Source organism: Melanotaenia boesemani, chromosome 11 (genome assembly GCF_017639745.1).
Source record: "Melanotaenia boesemani isolate fMelBoe1 chromosome 11, fMelBoe1.pri, whole genome shotgun sequence".
NCBI lineage: Eukaryota > Metazoa > Chordata > Actinopteri > Atheriniformes > Melanotaeniidae > Melanotaenia > Melanotaenia boesemani.
In genome coordinates, this window is record NC_055692.1 from 37,822,815 (window position 1) to 37,845,041 (window position 22,227).

The 22,227-nt window shown below is 43.0% G+C and overlaps 1 protein-coding gene across 2 annotated transcripts in view; it reads left to right on the plus strand.

Moving 5' to 3' along the window:
- The first annotated feature begins 735 nt into the window (after positions 1 to 735).
- The window catches only part of LOC121649713 (inactive phospholipid phosphatase 7-like), a 30,272-nt gene continuing 8,780 nt past the window's right edge, over positions 736 to 22,227 (plus strand). The window contains exons 1-4 of one of the 2 annotated variants that reach the window (XR_006012148.1): positions 736 to 984; positions 8,680 to 9,002; positions 9,240 to 9,421; positions 12,188 to 12,965. Coding sequence is in view for 1 of the 2 variants with exons in the window: in XM_042000724.1 (XP_041856658.1) it covers positions 800 to 984; positions 8,680 to 9,002; positions 9,240 to 9,421; positions 12,188 to 12,394 (897 nt within the window). In the remaining variant the exon portion in view is untranslated. Of the gene's footprint in view, positions 985 to 8,679; positions 9,003 to 9,239; positions 9,422 to 12,187; positions 13,483 to 22,227 lie in introns of those variants that run through there. The other variant, XM_042000724.1, reaches the window with a different exon arrangement.

Here is a 22,227-nt window from a genome sequence, read left to right on the forward strand (position 1 = left end):
ATTGCGTGAACCCCCGGTGGACCCCTGCAAATTCCTGCTCCACTAGATTTTAATCACAACCTAGTAAGGTGCCCCTTCCTCCATCCCCTCCCTTTGTGACCCCTCACCCCCGATTTTATTTACATGTTAGACACTACGACATTTACCAGTTCTGCACTACACACATAACACACACACACTGAGGGAGCCCTGAGGGGGTCCTGCTGCCTGGCAGCAGTGGGAGGGTGGGTAATGTTCTTGTCCCTGGGGTGCCTAGCCTTGGTGTTGGGTTGGCATGGCCTGCGGTGGTTTTGCCTGGGGTGGTTGGGCCCCGTCGGGTTCCTGGGCGGGGCTCTGATGGGGAAATGGGTGGCCCTTGGACCTATGGGGCGCCTGCCCTTTTTTTTTTTTCTTTTAACTTTAGTGGCAGATTTTCCATGGTCATGGCAAAGTTCACAACGCTGACACTGACAAGGTTGCTAACATTAAATCCTTCCTTAAATCCATTAAATCCTAAATGATGCTTCCAAACAGCCAATTTTGTTTATGTTGTTCACATTGCAGATCACTAAGGGACTCCAGGGACCACACTTTAAGAAATGCTGCTTTAATGTAACACTCAATCTGTCGTCCCCCACCACCACCACCACCACCACCACCACCCACCCACCCACACACACATACTGAACAGCTGACAGTAGAAGAAGAAGGCCAGCTGATCTATTAATAGCAGAGTCCTTCAGAGTGTCAGACCAGCCCTGTCACAGTCCTGCAACCCTCCTCTGCTGGTGGACCCTCCTCAGTCTGTCCTCAGTCCGTCATGCCTGGTAGCCAGGCCCGCAGTCGGGCCAGAGACCGGAGCAATGTCCTGAACCGACCAGAGTTTATGTCCCTAAACCAGCCATCTCGCAGAGAGCAGGTGGCGGGGGAGGGCCGGGGAGGAGGGGGTGGTCCGAGGAAACCCGTTTTCAGACAGCAGAGTCAGCAGGAAGATGCAGGAGGGAGGTAAGACCCAGAGGCTCCTCCAACTTACACCCTACTGACATTTAACCTGCAAACAAACTCGATCCTGGACCCAGTCTTGGACCTGAACTCAGAACAGGGTTAAATTACTGCTCAGCCACTAACTCTAGGCTGAGCAGTGATTTGGGCAGAATGAAGCTCAGCTACAGCTACTCAGAGACATGGAGTTACCCAGTTAAGCCTGGTACACACATAAAGATTTTTTGTCTGTTCCCGACCACAGATGGCAAACACCCGATTATCCTGACTCATAAGATTTTTCTGTACAATAATTGTGTGGTCTGAGGTGTGTTAAGAGCAGATTTGTCCTGATAATCTGCTCCGAAAACAGGTTGTAGCCAACGAACAAAAATATTGAACATGTTCAATATTTCAGAGACGATATCTGAAGAACGCAGACGAGTCGCTTATTGTAACTGTGTGGATGGTGATGTGGTACGGAATGTAGCCAATCAGAGAGTGAGGTGGCTGGGGAACAAGGAAGTAAATACAGTCCGTGTTCATGCCGTCTCCAGTCTGTTATTTTTTTCAGTTCTGGCTTTTCCTGGTAACAATATTTCCAAGACCACCATCATTCCCTCATCCTCAATAGTATACAGTTTTCTAGCAAAGGCCTTAAAAAGGATTAAGTGAACATGCAGGTCTACTGCAGAAGGAAAATTCCCACGCCCTTATTTTCCTTATTAATCTAGAGTTTAGTTGAACAGATAATTTGTTAATATAAAATAAAATGAAGCTATTGGAAAGAAGATTTCTTATGGAAGACAGGGGTTGCTAGTCTCAAGTGTGTCTTTTGCCCCTATTTTACAGAATGGTCCGGTTCAGGACAGAGCAGGGGAGGCCAGTGTGGTAAACCCTGATCTCTGATTAAGTTCCACAGCAACAATACCGTACTGATCCGTATCTTACTTTCAATCCTAACCATAATGTACCTTACCGTATCATCCTGAACCATACCATACCTTACTGTACTGACCCGTACCTTACTGTGCCATCCTGAAACATACCATATCTTACCATCCTGTACCTTACCGTACCGTCCTGAACCATACCATACTTGACCGTACTGACCCGTACTTTACCGTAGCATCCTCAACCATACTGTATCTTAAATTACTGACCCGTACCAATCCGCACCATACCATACCATCCTGGACCATACAACTTTTACAAAAACAAAAACAGAAACACACACACAGAAAAAAACAGTGCTGCTAGTCATTAAGAGTTTTTAAATAATAACCAAGTCAACGAGACATAACAGCGACCAGATACTAACTCACAGGAAAAATAAAAAAATAAAAAAAAAGAATTATCGCTTAGTATAAAAACCCACTGGAAAACTCAGTGACTGTGTCAGCATGCAGAGCATGAGGAATAAGGAGTGATCAGTGATGAAGAGTGGTGAGTGAGATCATGCAAATGCGACCACGCCTCTATGGAGGTCAGAGGCAGACCAGGGCCCTCAGCAGCAGCCCCGGAGCACCAACCCAAGCTACCCCACCACGAAGACGACTCCAGCCCCACCCGAAGGGCGGCAGAGGAGAGCCCCAGCAAGAGCCCTCCACGGTCTTGGGGCACAGGTCCCAGTGGGCCAAGATCAGCAGTAGCTGGCCCCCCAGGGACCGACCACCCAGGGCAGCCCAAGCGAAGGGCCCAGGGCCCCAGGAGCCCAGAGGCAGCTGCCCCACCCCCCAAAGGCAGAGGGCCTGCAACATGCCTAGGAGGACCAGGCCCCCCCAGACAGCCACCCAGCATAGGCCAGCACACACCCCGATGTTCCAGCCACACACCCCGGGAACCAGGGTGCCATCGACCCACTCCCCACATACTCCAATCTGCACCCCATATAACCCCACACTCACATCCTCCCCTGTGCCGTACCCACAAGCACTCACCATCACACAGTCACGTCACACATAACCCACCCACCATGCCCCTGGGACACCCCAGGCGGACCAGAGGACAGCGAGCCCCAAGCAACCCCCCCTAGACCCAACACCCACAGAGCCAGCAGCCCACTACCCTCTCCCTCCCAGCTCCTGACTGTTTATGTAGTGTGTGTTAAATTGAAATTAAAATTCAGGGGCAGTGACCACAATGAGCCGGGAGCCATGCCATGCCCCCCAGGTTTTGTTTGTGTGTTGCGTTTCTTGTGTTTGGGTGTCTCGGTGCAATTAAAACTGAGAGGCGAGTTGCCACGGGGTGCATCCAAGGAGACCACTGAATGGCCCCCTCTGCTCCACCCCGCATGGCTCCACGCCTCCCAACTCCCTACGTGAGTGTGTGTGTGAGAGAGACAGAGAGCGGGAAGTAAGAGGGGTCCGGGGATGTATGTCCGGGGAAGCAAACTTCCCTCTGGATGATGAGCCTCTAGTGGCATTAGGCACCCCCGCTCCCCAGGAGGCCCCCCAGGGCAAGACAGGCCAGAAGAGGCTGCCCTCCATGACCATTCAGGGACCGCAGTCAGTGAGCCGTCAGCGACCCTAGAAAGTACCCATCCTCCCACATCCCTAACAGGGAATGAGAGGATGGGGACAGTGGCAGACCCATGGCACACCACCCCAGCTCCCACATGCACACACCTATTTCCTTGCACACTCCCGCTCATCCTAACTCGTACATGCCCTCCCAGTCCCACCCACACAATATAAACACTCACACAGCATACAACCCTCCCACTTTCACTCCCCAGACACACCCCCACTCATCCTAACACATGCATACGCACGCACACAAACATACCCCCACACCCACACAAACATCATCCAAAGTATAGACACACACACAACATCCAAGCATCCCTGTCTCACACCCCAGCACCTCCCCCTATAATCCCTCGAATCCCACTCAGCCCTCCTTCAAACCCCTACACCCCTCCTGCCCCCGGGCCATACCCTGGGTCCCAGGGTGTCAACCCACACCATGGCAGCACATCCGGGCATGCCCAGACCCCCGGCACATACGGACCCCACCACCCCGGAGGGAGGAGGACCACCCCCGGGCACCAGAACCCCCTCCCAGGCCGCCCCGGAATAGCCCGGCCACCCGGCCCAGGACCGACGCCCACCAGCCCAGGTGTCACCAGTGACCTCACTCCAACCACTGGCCCCCACAGCCCCCAACAGGGCCAGACCCAGAGCCATCCCCACCGCAGAGCATCCCGGCCCCACACCACGGGAAACCACCAAGAACCCGCAACCACCAGTCACTCCCGGCCATTTCCCAACCCCCATAGCAACGAGGTCACAGTCCTCCACCTACACTAAGTGATGGAACTAAGCAGAGGGGACCAGAGGGAATGAGATTCAGCTCAATAGTTCTTTGAGGAGGCAGACATTGTCTCACTACTAATGTGGTCAACTAAGAGATTCCTAAACTGCTGAATACACAGATTATTTTTGTTATTCCAGTTCACAAGGATAGTTTTCTTTGTGATGCATAATGCTGTGCGTATCATGTGTGCAGAGTTAATTGCCATATTAATGTCACCCAAGTCACCTAGTAGAAATAGTGCAGGGATTGTAGGAATATTACATTTAAACCATGTTGACATGTCCACACATACCTGAAGTCAGAACCTACGGACAGGTGTGCAGGACCACAAGGCATGGAGATAGAATAGAATAGAATAGAAATACTTTATTAATCCCTTCAGAGAGCCCTCAGGGAAATTTGGGAGATAGTTGTCAGGTGTGTTTTCATTGCAGTGTGGGAAGATGTTTGATTGTGACAGACCCATCCTGAACATCCTTTGTCCTGTATAATGAGTTCTATGCAGAATTTTGAATTGTATTAGTTGTATATTTGAATTCTTAGTCATTTTAAATGTGTTTAAACATATTTGTGACCATTTATCTTTATTAAAGTTACTGGATAAGTCACCATCCCATTTTGAAGTTGGAAGACAGATTGAGTCTTCTAGTTTGAATAATAGTCTATATGTTTTTGTTAATAGTTTTGGGGCATTGAGATTCATGAATTCTGCCACCCTAATAGGTAGCTGTAAGTTTAATTGATTAATGGTATATTTTTTTTACATATAATAGATTTAAGCTGGTGATATTTAAATTTTTTTTGCTATTGATTCCTTATTGTGAAGTGAGAATATTAAATGACAAGAAGTTTCCATTTTCTATCATATGTTCTACCTGTTTTATTCCTTTATTTTTCCATTGAGTAAAATTGATAAGGTTTTTGTTTTGCAGGATGTCAGGGTTGTTCCAGAGGGGTGCAAATTTAAATGGAATATATTGGCGATATACGGCAGCTTGTTAGCTAAGAAAACATGAATAAAGTTGGGTAGCTCCAATCCGCCTCTATCTTTAGTCTGTTGTAAAGTTTTTAGACTGATACGTGATGGTTTGTTTTTCCATAAAAATTTAGATATATGTGAGTCCAATGACTTAAACCAGCTGGAGGATGGTTTAGTGGGTATCATTGAAAACAGGTAGTTTACTTTAGATAGAACCATCATTTTAACTGTGGCAACCCTCCCCATGAGTGATATGGGTAAGCGCCTCATGGGGAGGGTTGAGAGATCATCCTCTATTGCTTTAAGTAGCTGGACATAATTTAGCTTTGTTAGTTCTGATAACCTGGGGAAAATGTTTATGCCTAGATATCTAATGTTTCCAGACTGTATTGTAGTATTGGGTGTGTTTTGTAGGTCACAGTTGATGGCCATAATAATAGTCTTAGACCAGTTAATAGAGTAGTCAGATATTGATGAGAATGTGTTAAGAAGTGTGATTGTCTGGGGGAGAGATGTCGGTGAGTTCTGGAGGAAAAGTAATACGTCATCAGCATAAAGACTTATCTTATGTTCTATATTTTTGGCATGGATTCCTTTAATCTCTTTATTTTGTCTTATGGCAGAAGCTAGGGGTTCAATAAAAATAGCAAAGAGTGATGGAGAAAGCGGGCAGCCCTGTCTGGTGCCTCTCTGCAAACAGAAGCTTGGAGAGGTTTGATCATTGGTCATCACACATGCATTTGGGTTGTTATACAATATTTTTATCCAATCTATGAAAGATGACCCAAACCCAAATTTGTTTAACGTTGCAAATAAAGATTTCCAGTTTACTCGGTCAAATGCTTTTTCTGCGTCTAAAGAAATGACTGTAGATTCCAGATTATGTAGAGTAGAATAATCTATGATGTTAATTAATCTACGCATGTTAGTAGAGGAATGTCTACCATTAATAAAGCCTGTTTGGTCAGGATGTATTATTAGAGGGGTTATTTTTTCTATTCTTCTGGCCAAAGCTTTGCTAATTATTTTGAGATCTACATTTATTAATGAAATTGGATGGTAACTGGATGGAAGTGTCGGGTCTTTACCTGGTTTTAATATGGTTTTAATAGCAGAGTAATATTGGCTAGGTTCATATTTGAAGGTATTTTTTGTTTTTCCCTTATTTCTAATATCATATTGTAGAAAGTGGGTGTCAGCATTGTCCAGAATTCTTTGTAGAATTCTGCTGGGTAACCATTAGGACCTGGAGCTTTATTGTTGGGCATATGCTGGAGAGCTTCTTTGAGTTCGCCGACTGAAAGGGGGGAATCCAAGACCATTTTATTTTCATGTTTTAATTTAGGAAGATTGATGTTACTAAGAAATTTATCAATATTGTCATCTGTTGTAGTTAGCTGGGATGTATATAATGTTTTATAGAATTCTTTGAAAGTGTCTTTTATCTTGTCAGGGTCGTGGCTGATGTTTCCTTCTGGATCTCTGACAGAGGAGATGGTTGTTTTCTCCTTGTTTGTTTTTAACTAATTAGCCAGGAACCTTCCAGATTTGTTGCCATGCTCAAAGTTCTCCAAGCGAAGTATTTGCACCAGGAATTGCGTCTTTTTATCTATTATTTCATTAAGTTCAAGTTTAGCTTTCCTTATAGCATTTAGTATGTGTTCTTCTGGGGAGACATGGTAAGCGTCCTCTAAAGATTTAATTCTAAATTCTAACTCTGAGATTCTCAAAGAGATTCTATACAGGTGCTCGTCATAACATGACATGAAAAAGTCATGAAAAAGTTGGTTCATTTCAGTAATTCTATTCAAAAAGTGAAACTTGTATAATGTATACATTCATTCCTCACAGAGTGACATATTTCAAATGTTTATTTCTTTTAATACTGATGATTATAACGGACAAATAATGAAAACCCCAAATTCAGTATGACAGAAAATTTGAATATTGTGGAAAGGTTCAATACTTAGGACACCTGGTGCCTCACTCTAATCAGTTAATTAACTCAAAACACCTGCAAAGGACTTTAAATTGTCTCTCAGTCAAGTTCAGTTGGCTACACAATCTTAGGGAAGATTGCTGACCTAACAGTTGTCCAAAAGATGACCATTGACACCTTGCACAAGGAGGACAAGACACAAAAGGTTATTGCTAAAGAGGCTGGCTGTTCAGAGCTCTGTGTCCAAGCACATTAATTTACCGTACTTTACCATAGTGATCTGTATCTTACTGTACCATTCGGAACCATTCCGCACCGTACCTTACCATACCTTACCGTACCTTACCATACCTTACCGTACCTTACCGTACCGTACCTTACCATCCTCAAGCATACCGTACCTTACCGTACCGACCTGTAGCTTAATGTAGAATCCTTAACCGTACTGTACCGTACCTTACCATACCATCCTGAACCATACTGTACCTTACTTTACCAACCCGTACCGACCCGTACCATCCTGAACCATACTGTACCTTACTCTACCAACTCGTACCTTACCTTACCATCCTGAACCATCCTGTACCTTACTGCAGCGACCCGTACCTTACCGCACCATCCTGAACCATACCGTATTAACCCCTACCTTACCATGATTAACAATACCGTATTTGACTGCACCGACCCGTATCTTACCGTACCAACCCGTACCTTCACGTACCATACCCTTAATGTACCCGTACCATCCTGAACCATACTGTACCCTACCATAACCATACCCACCCGTACCTTACCATACCATCCTGAACCATACTGTACTGTACTATACTGACTCGTACCTTAGTGTACCATCCTGAACCATACTGTACAGTACTGACCTATACCTTACTGTACCAACCTGAACTGTACTAAGCCAACCTGTGCTGACCTGTACCTTTCGTATCCTCCTGAACTGTACCATACCATACTAACCCCTACCGTTCTGACCCGTAACGTAATGTACCGTACCATCCTGAACCATACTGTACCGACCCATACCGTACTGTACCAACCTGGACCTTAACATATCATATTGTCAGGGGTTTTATTTATAATATTTCGTATGCACAAAACGGGGCCTGAAAGTGGCGTATGTCACTCCTCATGCAAAAGTTGTGTCTATGAAACCCAACATGATGGGAAAATGTGCACCTGTACTAAACTCTGACCCATGTGTATGGTCATTCTGGAGACGATGCAGGTGGTGAACTGCAGCCAGACTGCATCCTGCTCCTCTTACACATTTAATTCCACTTCACATCAAACATCTAAATCCACGTTTTCATCCAGACCTGCAATGTTATCTGTGCTGCAGCTTGTAGTGAGCCAGAACTGTTCAGAAACATTTTTCAGTATAAAATAAACAACTCTGTTTTAATATTTAACAGCTGCCGTAATTTGGTCTTTTAAATGTTGTCTGGTTGAACATGTCTCTTTATCTCAGGGGGTCCAGAGAGTCCTCTGACAGGGCAGATGCAGCAGATGGGGGGATGAAAGATGTGTCCCGCTGGCCAGAGCAGGACTGCATGCAGCTGAACCCGACGTTCAGAGGCATAGCCCTCAGCTCCTTGCTCGCCATTGACATCAGCCTGTCCAAGCGTTTGGGCATGTGCGTTGGGGCCCACAGTGCCGGGGCCCCTCTGCGCTCCATTGTGAGTCTGCTGGCCCTCACAGGACACGCCCTCCCCTGGATCTGTGGGACTCTGTTCTGCCTGTGGAGGAGCAGCACTCTGGCTGGACAGGAAGTCCTCATTAACCTGCTGCTGGGTGAGACACCTGACACACAGACAGGATGATTCTTAACTAAATCTTTTTGTGATCCATGGTTGACTGGAGAAGGACATGAAAGCTGTTCAGCTTCCCTCAAATAAAGGATGCTCTGATCTGTTACCATGGAAGCTGAAATGAAAACCATAGTATTGGGCACATGCCATGCTCCCGTAGCACACCATTGAGACCTGAGTGAGATATGGACTAACCTGTTCTCTGCCTGTTTTTCTGCAGCCCTGATCCTAGACCTGATGACGGTTGCCGGGATGCAGAAGTTGGTGAAACGCAAAGGACCATGGGATTTACCTTTAGGGTTTCTGGACTACGTCGCCATGGATATGTATTCTTTCCCAGCAGCCCACGCCAGCCGAGCTGTCATGGTGTGCAAGTTCCTACTGAACCACCTGGTGCTGGCGGTCAGTTTCTCATGGTCATACAGAAAATTATTTAAAAATCTACTTTAGGGCGGATTCACACCCGCACTGTTTAACCAGCTTTAAACTAACCCTGGTCCACTTCCTCAGATTGTAGGGTTCATTTGGAGTAGAGTGAACAAGCATTCACACCCTAGTGTGGATCAATGAAGTGAACACATCCACTTGAAAACTAGAGGTTCTCTTGAAAGTGAACTTTGGTCTGGTTCTTTTCCAGTGTGAAAGTAAATGGAGCCTCCAGTGAAGCAAAGAAAGGAAGTGATGTAGATCAACATGGAGGATATCTGGCTGCCTCCTGCTGCTCAGGGTGGACAGATTCTGGTAAAATACTGGATCATGTTTGACACTCCAAGACTGGTTATAATTATCGGGGAGCTAAGAGGAACAAGGCTTCCTTCAGCTGAGGTCCCCTTTAGCATCCTCCTCTACTCTGTTATAGTATTTAGGTAGTACGTCCATCAGAGGGCACTGCAGGGTTCAGAGTTCAGGTCCAAGTTCTGACAACCATTTCAGACAATAACGAACATTGAGATGATGTTTGTTCTCAGAATGAGACATAAAAAAGGTCAGTGCAGTAGAAGGTGGTGGTCTGTACGTTGCAGCTTTTTCTTCTTATTTCTTCCTTTTGTCACGTCAGCTATACTGCTCAACACTGTCCCCTGTGGTTTTCAGTAGTACTGGTCCATTTCCTGTCTCAGGGTATGCATCCAAAAGAGCACGGAAAACTGCCACATTAATCACAGAGCTGACTCAGGAGGCTCCGTTAATTTCGGTAGCCTAGAGGATAAATGGGTAAAGACCCAGTATCAGTAAAGACTAAAGTATCAAGTTATATTTAATTTTATTTTCCATAAGTTGCTGTTTCTGATAGAAAAAGAATGAGACTTTGAATTTTCCTAACGATGCAGGTTATCCATTATACTCTCATGAGCACAGACACATCTCATCACTGTGGACAGCATGTCATCTGCGTGGACAGCGTCTTTTCCATGTGGAAAGCGTCTTGTATGCGTGGAAATTGTCTCATCAACTTGGAAAGCGTCTCATCAACGTGGAAAGTGTTTCATCGGTGTGGACAGCATCTTATTAGCGTAGACAGGGTCACATAAAGGTGGACAGCGTCCAATCAGCATTGATAGCATCTCATCTATGTGGACAGCGTGTCATCAGCGTGGACAGCATATCATCATCGTGGACAACGTCCCATCAGTGTGGATAGCGTCTCATCACGTTGGACAGCTTCTCATTGACGTGGACAGTTTCTCATAGAAGTGGACAGTGTTTTATCGGTGTGGACAGCGTCTAATCAGCGTGGACAGTGTCACATCAATGCGGACAGCATCGCATCATTGTGGACAGTGTTTTATCAGTGTGGACAGCATCTAATCATCATGGACAGCATCTTATCAATATGGACAGTGTCTCATCAGCGTGGACTGCATATAATCTTGGACAACGTCTCATCAACGCGGATAGCTTCTTATTGGTGTGGATAGGTCTCATCAACGTGGACAGTGTCTAATCAACATGGACAGCATTTCATCAACGTGGACAGCGTCTCATCAGCGTGGACAGTGTTTTGTCAGTGTGGATAGCATCTCATCAACGTGGACAGTGTCACATCAACTTGGACAGCGTCTCATCAGCGTGGACAGTGTTTTGTCAGTGTGGATGGCGTCTCATCAACGTGGTCAGTGTCTCATTGGTGTGAACAGCACCTCCTCAGCGTGGACAGTGTCTCATCAGCATGGACAGTATATCATCATTGGTATGGACAACATCTCATCACCGTGGACAGTGTGTCATCAATGTGGAAAACGTCTCATCATTGTAGAAAATCTCTCATCGATGTGGAAAGCGTCTCATCGGGGTGGACAGCATCTCATTAACATGGACAGTGTGTCATCGGTGTGGACAGTGTCTCATCGGTGTGGACAGCGTCTCATCTGCATGGACAGCGTCTCATCATTGTGGACAGTGTCAAATCCCCGTTGACAGTATCTATTCTGTGTGGAACGCGTCTCATCACCATGGACAGTGGCTCATCAGCGTGGACAGCGTTTCCTCACTGTGGACCATGTCTCATCAACATGAACAGCGTCTCCTCACCATGGACAGCGTCTCATCAGCGTGGACAACGTCCAATCAGTGTGGACAGCATTACATCAACGTGGACAGCATCTCATCGTTGTGGACAGCGTTTTATCAATGTTGGCAACGTCTCATCACTGTGACGTCCACCCAGGCGGTAGAACTTTCCGTCTCTACAGAGATGTCTCTGGCCTTACCGGCCTCCTGCAGCAGAGCAGGTGTGGGAGCAACACTGCATTTTACCATGCTGCCGTGCAATAATAGATGTGTACATGACTTTCAAACCTGCAATGCGTGTCCTAAAATAAGGCTCCCCAGAAACCCCATGCAAGCCGAGCCCTGCCCAACACTACAGACATTCATTGTTGCTTCATTGTTTAGTTGCAGTTTTTTCATCGTGGCCAATCAATGAGCTGGATTTTCTTTTTGGTCAGTGGTAGATTTTGGGGAATAGAGCCCCTAGTGAACAGTTACTGTAATTGCTTGAGATTGTACAGGTGCAGAAAGCAAACCAAACCAACGGAAGGTAACATTTCTGTCCACCCTATTGAATCCCAGACTATACTGGTGTGAATACATCGTATTAGTAAAGATGTGGATGAATAAACCTGATCCAGGTGTGTCTGATGGGGTTATAACACAACATCTGTCCCACAGGTGCCACTCAGGATCCTGCTCTACCTGTGGACCTTCCTGGTGGGCGTGTCCCGGGTGCTGCTGGGTAAACATCACCTGTCGGACGTGGGCTGTGGATTCGCTCTGGGCTTCTTGCACTTCAGTTTGGTGGAGTCTGTTTGGCTGGATTCTGCTACCTGCCAGACCCTCATCTCCATTGGTACACTGCGCTGGACTCCACTGGTTTAGAACTAGGTCAGACTGGTTCAGGACTGGAGCAAACTGATTCAGGTAGCAGTAAGACTGCTACAGACTTGGGCTGCTCCAGTTTGGAATGGTTTTCACTAATACTGTTAGATTGGCCCCTTTTCACCACCAGCATTCTACTCTTGATTCTACTGGTCTAAACTAGGTGGAACTGGTTCTGAGTGGTCTCAACTGATATAGACTGATATAGATTGGTGTGGACCTTTCTGGAATAGTTCCGCCGGGTTAACGGTGCTAAGTTTAACTGGTTTTGACCCATCTAAACTAGCTTCAAATAGTGTATTTTGACCAGATCTACACTGGGTTTGTCTTAGCCACAGTCCGTGCCTGGGTCACAGTAGTAGACCAAACCTGTTCCAGTCCAGTCTAGACTAGTTTAATCCACTGGTTTAAACATGATTTAAAACCATAACTGACAAATCTCCTGTTTACTAGAACTAGTTTGGACAGGTTTAGGTAATTTTCTAAATGTCTCATAGCAGTTGTAATCCACTCAGGATGATTTTAAATGGGTGGGAACTGGTCCTACACTGGATTTTCCCAGTTTAAACTAGTCTGGACCTGGATATAATTATTAAAGTAATGGATAGATGTGTAAGTTCAGAGAATGAGCTCTGGTTCTGGTTTACATTTCTGAGGTTCTGACTGGGTTTGGTGGTTCTAGTTTCTGGATTTATCTGGTCTTTAACTGTAAAGAGATGAGTGGTGTCTCAGGTATTGAACAGAAAGTGTCTCTGGTCAGACTTCCTGTTTTCAACACAACTTAAGTATTGGCAGATTTGCTGATGAAATTTTGTGAACATGCAAACATTTTGCTCTTCTTTTTGTTTTGTAAAGCAGTTGTCACGGTAACAGAAAGAGTGGCAGGAAGTGCAAAAACCAAATTCAGTTTTTGATACAAAAGCTTGACTGAGATAATTTTTCTGGACTTTTCAGTGACTAAGTTTTATGTCTAAACTTTAGAGAAACTTTGTACAGGTGAAAATGATGGAGTGAAAATTAATTTAAATCTTTTCCTGTTCAGTGGATAACAGAAGTTAAATTCTCAGTAATTCATTAAAAAGTTTCCTTCCCAAACTGAAACTAAGGATTTTTGTTCAACAAAAAGACTTTAACATTTGATATTTTCAGCTAATCAAGTTCTGGGGTTTTTCCATGAAAATCGCTCAACACAGAGAAACTCACCTGGCAAAGTCTGACTCAACCAGCTTCACCTCCTCATTAAGCCCCCAGTTGTTGCAGGAACCAGTTCAGCCTGATTTAATCCAGACTGGTTCCAGACAGACTTCCACAGTCTTACTTAGTGAAACGAACAAGACTAAAATTAAAATCAGACCATCGTTCGTCTCATCAGCAGGTCAAACTCAGCTGACGGAGCTGGACAAAGAACAGAAACATTTTTCCACCAACACAGAAGCCGCGAGGTGGGATGGTGGTTTGTTTCATACCAGAAACATGGGTGTTTCAGGTATGATGCCCCCAGCTGCCCTGGGAAATATGGAAAAGAGAGAGTCCACTACTTTACTTCCAGGTGTTTCTTCAGCCAATGTCTTCACCCAGCCTTGTTTTCTGAAATGGGTGTTTGCACTGATGGGATAAATTGTATTACTCTTCCATTATTAAGGTCTTTATTTATTTAGAAACAATGAAAATGCAATTACCAGATTTTAAATGACTTTCATATGATTTTATTACATGACGTTAACAGCGAGTGGAAATTAATCTGAGAAATCATGCTATGGGAGTCCCTCTTCCACCTGTGGTGAGTGGAGGGTCCAGAGAGCTAAAAGACGGCAGCTAGCAGAGGACTTCGAATATAACAACAATTTACTTTACAAGGCGCATGTTGCAACAAAAGATTTATCCTTTACTAAGATTTTTTGACACAGCAATTTTAATTCTTTAAAAACACAACTTTTATGTGATGTCCTTTGTGGTGGACATCAGGACTTGCTAACTATTTCTGTTACATTAGGGAGCAGAGGGCTAAGTGAGGTGGAGAGGATTTCACAAAGAATTGCGGAGGGAGATTCAGACCTAGAGCTGTCTGAAGATGAGCTAGATGAAGTGGCGATAGTGGGGGAATATCAACACTCAAAGGACGAGTCTCACCCTGAACCTGATTCTGAGCCAGGATAAAGGGGATAATAACAATTGTATGTTATGACCAGGAACAATGTGTAAGCTAGGGTTGGGAAGTTCATTAGTATTACAGTGCGTAAAAATGGGAACAGGGACCATTATGTAGAATCGAAGCCCTCCACTGTGCAAATAAAAGAGGTCAGATGACACCAAGGTGCAAAAGCAAAGAAGGGGTCAAGCTAAAATGTAGGGCTGGGCGATAAGGCCTAAAAATAAAATCTCAGATTTATAACCATATCTGATTTCCAATTTTAATAGATTTTTTGTTTTCTTTTACAAAACAGAAATAAACTTATTACAAACATGTATTTGTTCAGCTAGATGAATGCCAGCAAAGATAAAGTATATAATGTCATAACTTTTCCACCATATAAACGACTTCATATCTTACATAGAAGTTTGCAACACAATTGCATCCCTGATCTCTTTCCATCTGGATCCTTTTCATACAGGCTCCACTGCAGAAATAATTCCACTGATGAAGGTTGTCTCTTAACGAGAGTTTGTGGGCTAAAGTTGACTTCTGCATCTCATAGAGAGCAGCATTTCTCACTGCAGTTATACGGACAACTACACCCTGCTACACTAACCTGCCCCCACCCACACAGACATAAGGCCAGCCTTATTTAAGCTTGAGTCCTGCAACAAAATGGCTTCCCTACTCCCTGTATAGGTTACTCATACACAGTAAACTTAAGTAACAGAAGTATCTTATTCTTAACATTTCATGTAAGACACACTTACAGTAGATTGTTTCCTTATAACGGTCTGTCTTAAAGGACTGTACTCTAGAACTTAGAGAAGTTCCCAGCACAGGATATAAACGTGAAATTCGGAGAAGAACACACGAACATCCTATTGATACATTTCAGCAGACATCACAGCAGACGTAACCCTAACCCTAACCCTCTGTATAATAAAAAATAAAGATTCTCAAATGTTTTTTTACTATTTCTGATGCATAACAGCTGAAGGTCTCATTTGTTCTGTACCTTCCTGCATTCATAACATCTCCACACTTTTGGAACCTTTGTCATATTCAAGCAGGACCTGTGGAAGTGTCGTCTGCACTGTTATGATTTACAGATAACGACATCCTCTGGTGGTTACTCCGGTTCACGACAGTAGCTTCCTGAATGAATGAAATCATTCTAATGATTGTATTCTGATTTACTGAACCTACTTTACATGAAATCTAGACTGAGAGGACAGTATAAGTGAGGGGAGGAGGGAAGAAGAGATAGGGAGAGGAGGAGATAAAAGGATGAGGAAGGATGGTGAGAGAGGCAGAGGAGGAAATGAAAGGAGAGGGAAGGTGAGAGGAGAGCTAGAGGAAAAGACATGAAAGGATGAGGTAGGAAGAGGAGAAGATTTCTTGTTTTAGATTTTGTCTGTGTCATGGTATTAAAATCATCATTGACAAATGGCTTCATGTTTCTCTTCTGTTTCTCTTCTGTGGTAAAACCTTTAAAAATGATAAAATATTGTAAAAATGAAACAAGCATATTGTTAAACAAAATTCAGATTTATTTAAATATGCGTTCTTTGTGGGTTGGGATGATTCATTCTGCATGTCACTCTGGTGGAACAACAGGAGGACAAAGATTACAGAAAACACACTTTCACCATGTTGTCTAGTGGACTGAGTCCATCTGGGGCTGAATAACAAAGTGATGTGGGTATAAATATAAATATCAAACGCATTAATGTTAGTAACAGCTGCTGAAAAGGTGATAGAAGTGACTTAACTTTAAGGAAAGATGATATAAAAGAGAAAACAATCAGTTTACAATAAGAAGGCAGACCGGTTAACTCATGGACTTTCTCATCTTTGCTTTGGAAACTTTCTTGATTGAAAGATAATAAATTTAATTGACCTTTAATCTTACAGATTTCAGTGTTTAATCTCATATATTCCTCATTTAATCTTTTAATTGTGAGTTGACAAGCTGCATTACTACAGGAACCATCTATTTCCAATCCAGCCTCCTCCTGTCATTCCTCTGCTGCGCATCCCCTTCCCCCTGCTGGTCGCTGTTGTCCTCCTCCTGTCTGTCCTCTCCTCGATCCAGCTGGTCGCTGTTGTCCTCCTCCTGTCTGTCCTCTCCTCGGTCCTCCCGGTCGCTGTTGTCCTCCTCCTGTCTGTCCTCTCCTCGGTCCTCCCGGTCGCTGTTGTCCTCCTCCTGTCTGTCCTCTCCTCGGTCCTCCCGGTCGCTGTTGTCCTCCTCCTGTCTGTCCTCTCCTCGGTCCTCCCGGTCGCTGTTGTCCTCCTCCTGTCTGTCCTCTCCTCGGTCCTCCCGGTCGCTGTTGTCCTCCTCCTGTCTGTCCTCTCCTCGATCCTCCCGGTCGCTGTTGTCCTCCTCCTGTCTGTCCTCTCCTCGGTCCTCCCGGTCGCTGTTGTCCTCCTCCTGTCTGTCCTCTCCTCGGTCCTACCGGTCGATGTTGTCCTCCTCCTGTCGGTCCTCTCCTCGGTCCTCCCGGTCGCTGTTGTCCTCCTCCTGTCTGTCCTCTCCTCGGTCCTCTTCTGCTTGTTGGGAGAACTTAGATGAGGACATATTGTTGGGACATAGTCTGGACTTAGTGGGTTCTGGCTTTCTGCTCCTGATGAGACAGAGGTTTCAGTTAATATTACTCCACCTGTTTTCCAGGCAGCTACAACCAAGTAACCAGATGAATGAAATATCTTAAGTTGATCTAAGCACAATAAACTATCAACATTGACCTTCCCCTTACGGAAGAAAAATGTATTTCTCCATATATGTGGAATCAATATATTAACTTTTTTTGTTTTCTGATTTGATGGATATTTGATATAATTTAATACAATTTTCATTTTTTCTGGCTTTATGAACTAATAATAATTAATAATTAACTGCAAAAGTTAGTAAATTTTGTAATGGTAAATATATATGGGAATATATTGAAAAATATATTGAGATAATATATGAAAATATATTGTAAAATATATAAGTAATTGCCGCTTTTCATATATTGGAAAATATATGTAAAAATATATTTACTTGTATTAGGCAAAATGTTAAGCAATACATTGTGACATATATTTACACATATATGGAAACATATATGATTTATTCTGAGGACATATATATATAAACTATATATATTAATATATGATCAATACATTGTGACATATATGTACACATATATTGAAACATATATGATTTATTCTGAGGACATATATATACGCTATATATATATATATATATATATATATATATATATATATATATATATATATATATAGATTAATATATGATCAATACATTGTTACATATATTTACATATATATAAAAAATATGATTATTTCTGAGTAAAAATATATTGTTATATATCTAAATAAATGAATTAACACATGACATAACCCTGCCCCCCCAGTGGCTTATTATTATTGGTTCCCCACATACATTCTATTGTAAATATGAGTAATTGTTTCAGTGAGCAAATAGAATATATATACAGAATAATATACATTTATTAAATACTAAGTAATCTTTTTGTAAAATCCATATAAAAAGACATGAACGAGTTATGGTAGACTTGCAAACATTTGCTATATGTTTATTATTAACAGGTTAACATACAAAATTATGAGACCAATGAACTGCTCATGTTTATGCTTTTAACGGAATAGCCTGAAAAACAAATGTTTATTAAACCACACATGAATCACCTGGAAAAAAAGGTTTTTGACAGTGATGTGTAGAACAAGTGAACGAATGGAGGCGTGTTGATGACGAGATCTTGCTCTAATCAGGTTCACTGCGTCTTTGCTTTGACTGGTGTCTTAATTCACAAATTCTTGTGTTGAGGGACTTCCTTATGTCTGATATCTTGGTCCCAGGATGGTGATTTAGGACAGCATCTATAATCACAAAAACACAATAAAAATTTTAAATGAGGAATTCAACCACAATCCCTAAATAAATGAATCAGCTAGATAAGTGTAAATTGTAAGACTGAAATAGTGCTAGAATAGGATGTTCAACTTAGTTGGTGGTGCAACTAATGGGTATTACAAGGTCATATTACAAGGTCATTACATTTAAACTGACATATGATGATAGACTAATTACTGTATAACAATAATTGGTGTTATTTTATAGAATATTTTATAGAACCAGCAGTGGCTGACAATTACTCTGAAGTACTGGCTCAGTGTGCCAACCAAAGTAAACCTCACTTAAATCTTGACTAAATTTGTCATTTTTACAGAAAATTTGTCAGTTATTTATTCTATTAAATAGGTGAATGACAACACAAACAGAAATGATAAGTATACCACTAGATCTGTAAGCTTTGTTTATTCTTTACCTTGTAAAGCTTGCAGCTTTTTCCCATCAAGAGCTTGTCGTCTGTCTGCAGTGGGATCAACTTTGTTCTTTCCGCCAGTCAAGTTGGACCTCAGCAGAATGTCAGTGTTGAAAAGACCCATCAGCAGCACTCGTGCCATCCCATTGGCGGTCATGAGATCACATATACACTTAACTCATGGTGCAGCAAGGACAGCACAAGCGGAGCCCCAAAGCATGCTGGGAAATATTTCAGTACACCCATCCCCAGGACCAATCGATCAGCTTTCTCTGGGCGGGCCAAGCCCAGGGCCAATCAGAAAACAGCACCACTCAGGCGGACCTTTTAGCGTATCTAAACATTTAGTAGGATCTTTTAGAGCGTTGCACCCCTGAATACGGCGGTAAGTTTTGTTTTACCCCAGTAAGAAGCGCAAGCCACCTAAAATAAGTCTAAACTATCAAGAGGCAGTAAGAAGGAGGAAACTATCACAAGGTACAAGGTTTCAAGATTACAAGGTAAGTCTTTTTTTGTCAGAAATGTCGTGGACTTATTAATAATAGGAGCTAGCCAGTCGTTAATCTTAGCTTGAGTTGATAGCCCTCTTGGTAGCTAAAGCTACATTACCACACAAAACCAAGCAAGCAGTATCTTATTTAAATTAACGCTATTTATATACTGGGTTGCTGAAATGTTGTGTGTGCCTCTCCATTGTTTTTTCATTTATAGCTCAAAATGAAGAGAAAAAAAGACATTAAATCCTATTTCTGTGCCCAAAAGAAGAAAGACAATGAAGCAGACATTGTGACAGAGCGAGTTGATGATGAAGGTGAGAGAGCTGAGGAGAAGCACAGTGAGAGTGTCACAGAGAGAGAGACAGAAGATCTGAAAGAGACTGAGGACACTGAACAGGAAAGACAGACCAACGAAGATGATCCTGAGAGTGAGGAGGCTGAGGGTGTGATCCAAGCAGAGGCACAGACAGGGAATATATCTGCAGCCACAAGTACTGGGCCAGCAGGTTTGAATGGAGCCAAAGCACTTTATCTAAGGCCCGATATGATCAAACTATGACTCTTACAATACATTAAGACATCAAAGAACAGCTTCAGATGGGGAGAAACGTGCATAAAACCACCCCTTTTAAAATATCTATTTTCAGCTAATTTGCAGTCCATGTTCCTGGTCAGGCTTTAGAATACCATGAAATAATATACTGAATACAATGATAAATACAAAAACTATAAGCACTTAGAATAAATACAATGAAGCAATTTAAATTGTATTAGGTTGTGCGTGTGTGTGCTCAAGCAGTGTCAGTGTAATATCAGTTTATATGGTGTGTCTATACATATATGTTTACAAATATTTGGTTTCTCTTTCTCTCCAGATATAAGCCATTGTAAAGAGGATCCACCGATGCAGCCGGACATGAAGTTATTTCCAAGGACCTCGATGGGGGACAGGACGAGGAGCTTTAAGGCAGCATGGTACCACATCCACCCCTGGCTTGAATATTCAAAACAAATGGACTCTGCATACTGTTATGCTTGCAGACATTTTAGTCCTCCTAATAGTTTGGACACAGTCTTTGACTCACCATCCGGATTCAAAAACTGGAAGAAAGCATCTTACAGAGAGGGGGGATTTGCAATGCATGCACGGTCTGAGCGGCACAAACAAGCCATGGTAACTTGGAAGGACTATCAGAAAGCTGCAGTAGCAAATGCAACACTGGTCAATGTCTTAAACAAAGAGCACAACAGACAGATCAAAGAAAATAGGGAATATATTAAAACAATAGGGGAAGTGCTGCTACTTACTGCCACTCAAAACATGGCTCAAAGAGGCCATGATGAGTCTGCAAACTCTGATAATAAAGGAAACTTTAAGGCAATTTTAGAGACAGTTGCTAATCATGACAAAGCTGTTAAAAAAAGGTTGACTTACATTCATAATGCAAAGTACACAAGCAAAATAATTCAGAATGAGGTTCTGGATTGTTTGGCAGACATGGTTCGTACTGAAATTACCCAGGAAGTGAAAAACAGTGAAGTCTTCAGTATCATAGCAGATGAAACAAAAGATGTAAAGAAAAAGGAACAGATCTCTCTCATACTAAGGTATTACTATAATGGAGCTATCCAGGAAAGCTTTCTCCATTTTGAATCTACAGAAAAGCTAGATGCAGCAGGGCTTAGTGAGAAAATAATCAGCATATTGGAAAACCACGGTCTAGAATACAAAAAGAACCTTGTAGGCCAAGCTTATGATGGGGCTTCTGTCATGAGCGGAAAACATTCTGGGGTGCAAGCGAGAATCAAAGAGGGGGCAAAATATGCCTTTTACATCCACTGCACTGCCCACTGTCTAAACTTAGTTTTAGTAGATGCAGTCAAAGCGGTCCCAGAGGCAGAGGAGTTCTTCTACTTACTAGAAAAACTATATGTGTTCACATCTGGATCAGCTGTTCATCCGAAATGGCTAGCCATACAAAGAGAGATGTATGAAGGTGCACCAAGAGAACTCCAGCGCTTAAGCGACACTCGTTGGGCTTGTCGGTTTGTAGCTATATGTAACATCATGGATAGACTGCCTGCCCTTAAGCGACTCTTACAAGAAATAGCCCAAGAGCGTCATGGTGAAAGATCTGTTGAGGCTCGCGGTCTGCTGGCACAGATAGATCTTGAATTCATGGTGCATCTTGTTACACTCCGCAAAGTATTTGGAGAAACAAAACTTCTCTCCGATTTGCTACAGTCTTCATCACTTGACATTGCAAAAGCTGTAGATCTCATTGAAGCTTTGGTTCAGACACTGAATGACTTCAGGCAAGAGTCATTTTTCAATGATGTGTGGGACGAAGTGTTGGACATTTTTGAGCAGTGTGATCAAACACTGCCTGCTGGAAAACGTCAAAAAATGCTAAGCTCTAGATTCCACGACCACCATGTACTGACCACTGTTGGCCAGAGAGAGTTGGAACGAGATAAAGACAGGTTCCGTACAGATTTTTTCTACCCTGTCATTGATGTAACTCTGAGTGAGCTTAAACGTCGATTTTCCAGCAGAAACTGTGACATAATGAATAGCATCCAGGCTTTAAACCCGCAAAAAGATGCATTCTTGGAAGAGACAGGTCTGTTTTCATTTGCTGAATTGTATGAAACAAATATTGATGATTTGGGACATGAACTACATCAGTTCAGAAGGATCTTAGACAGGAAAATAGAGTCTGGAATGCAGAAACCATTCAGTACTGTAGAACTTGTACAGTTCATTGAGCCATATAAAGAAGTGTTTTTTGAGCTCTACAGACTATGTAAAATAGCAGTAGCAATCCCAGTAAGCACTGCTTCTTG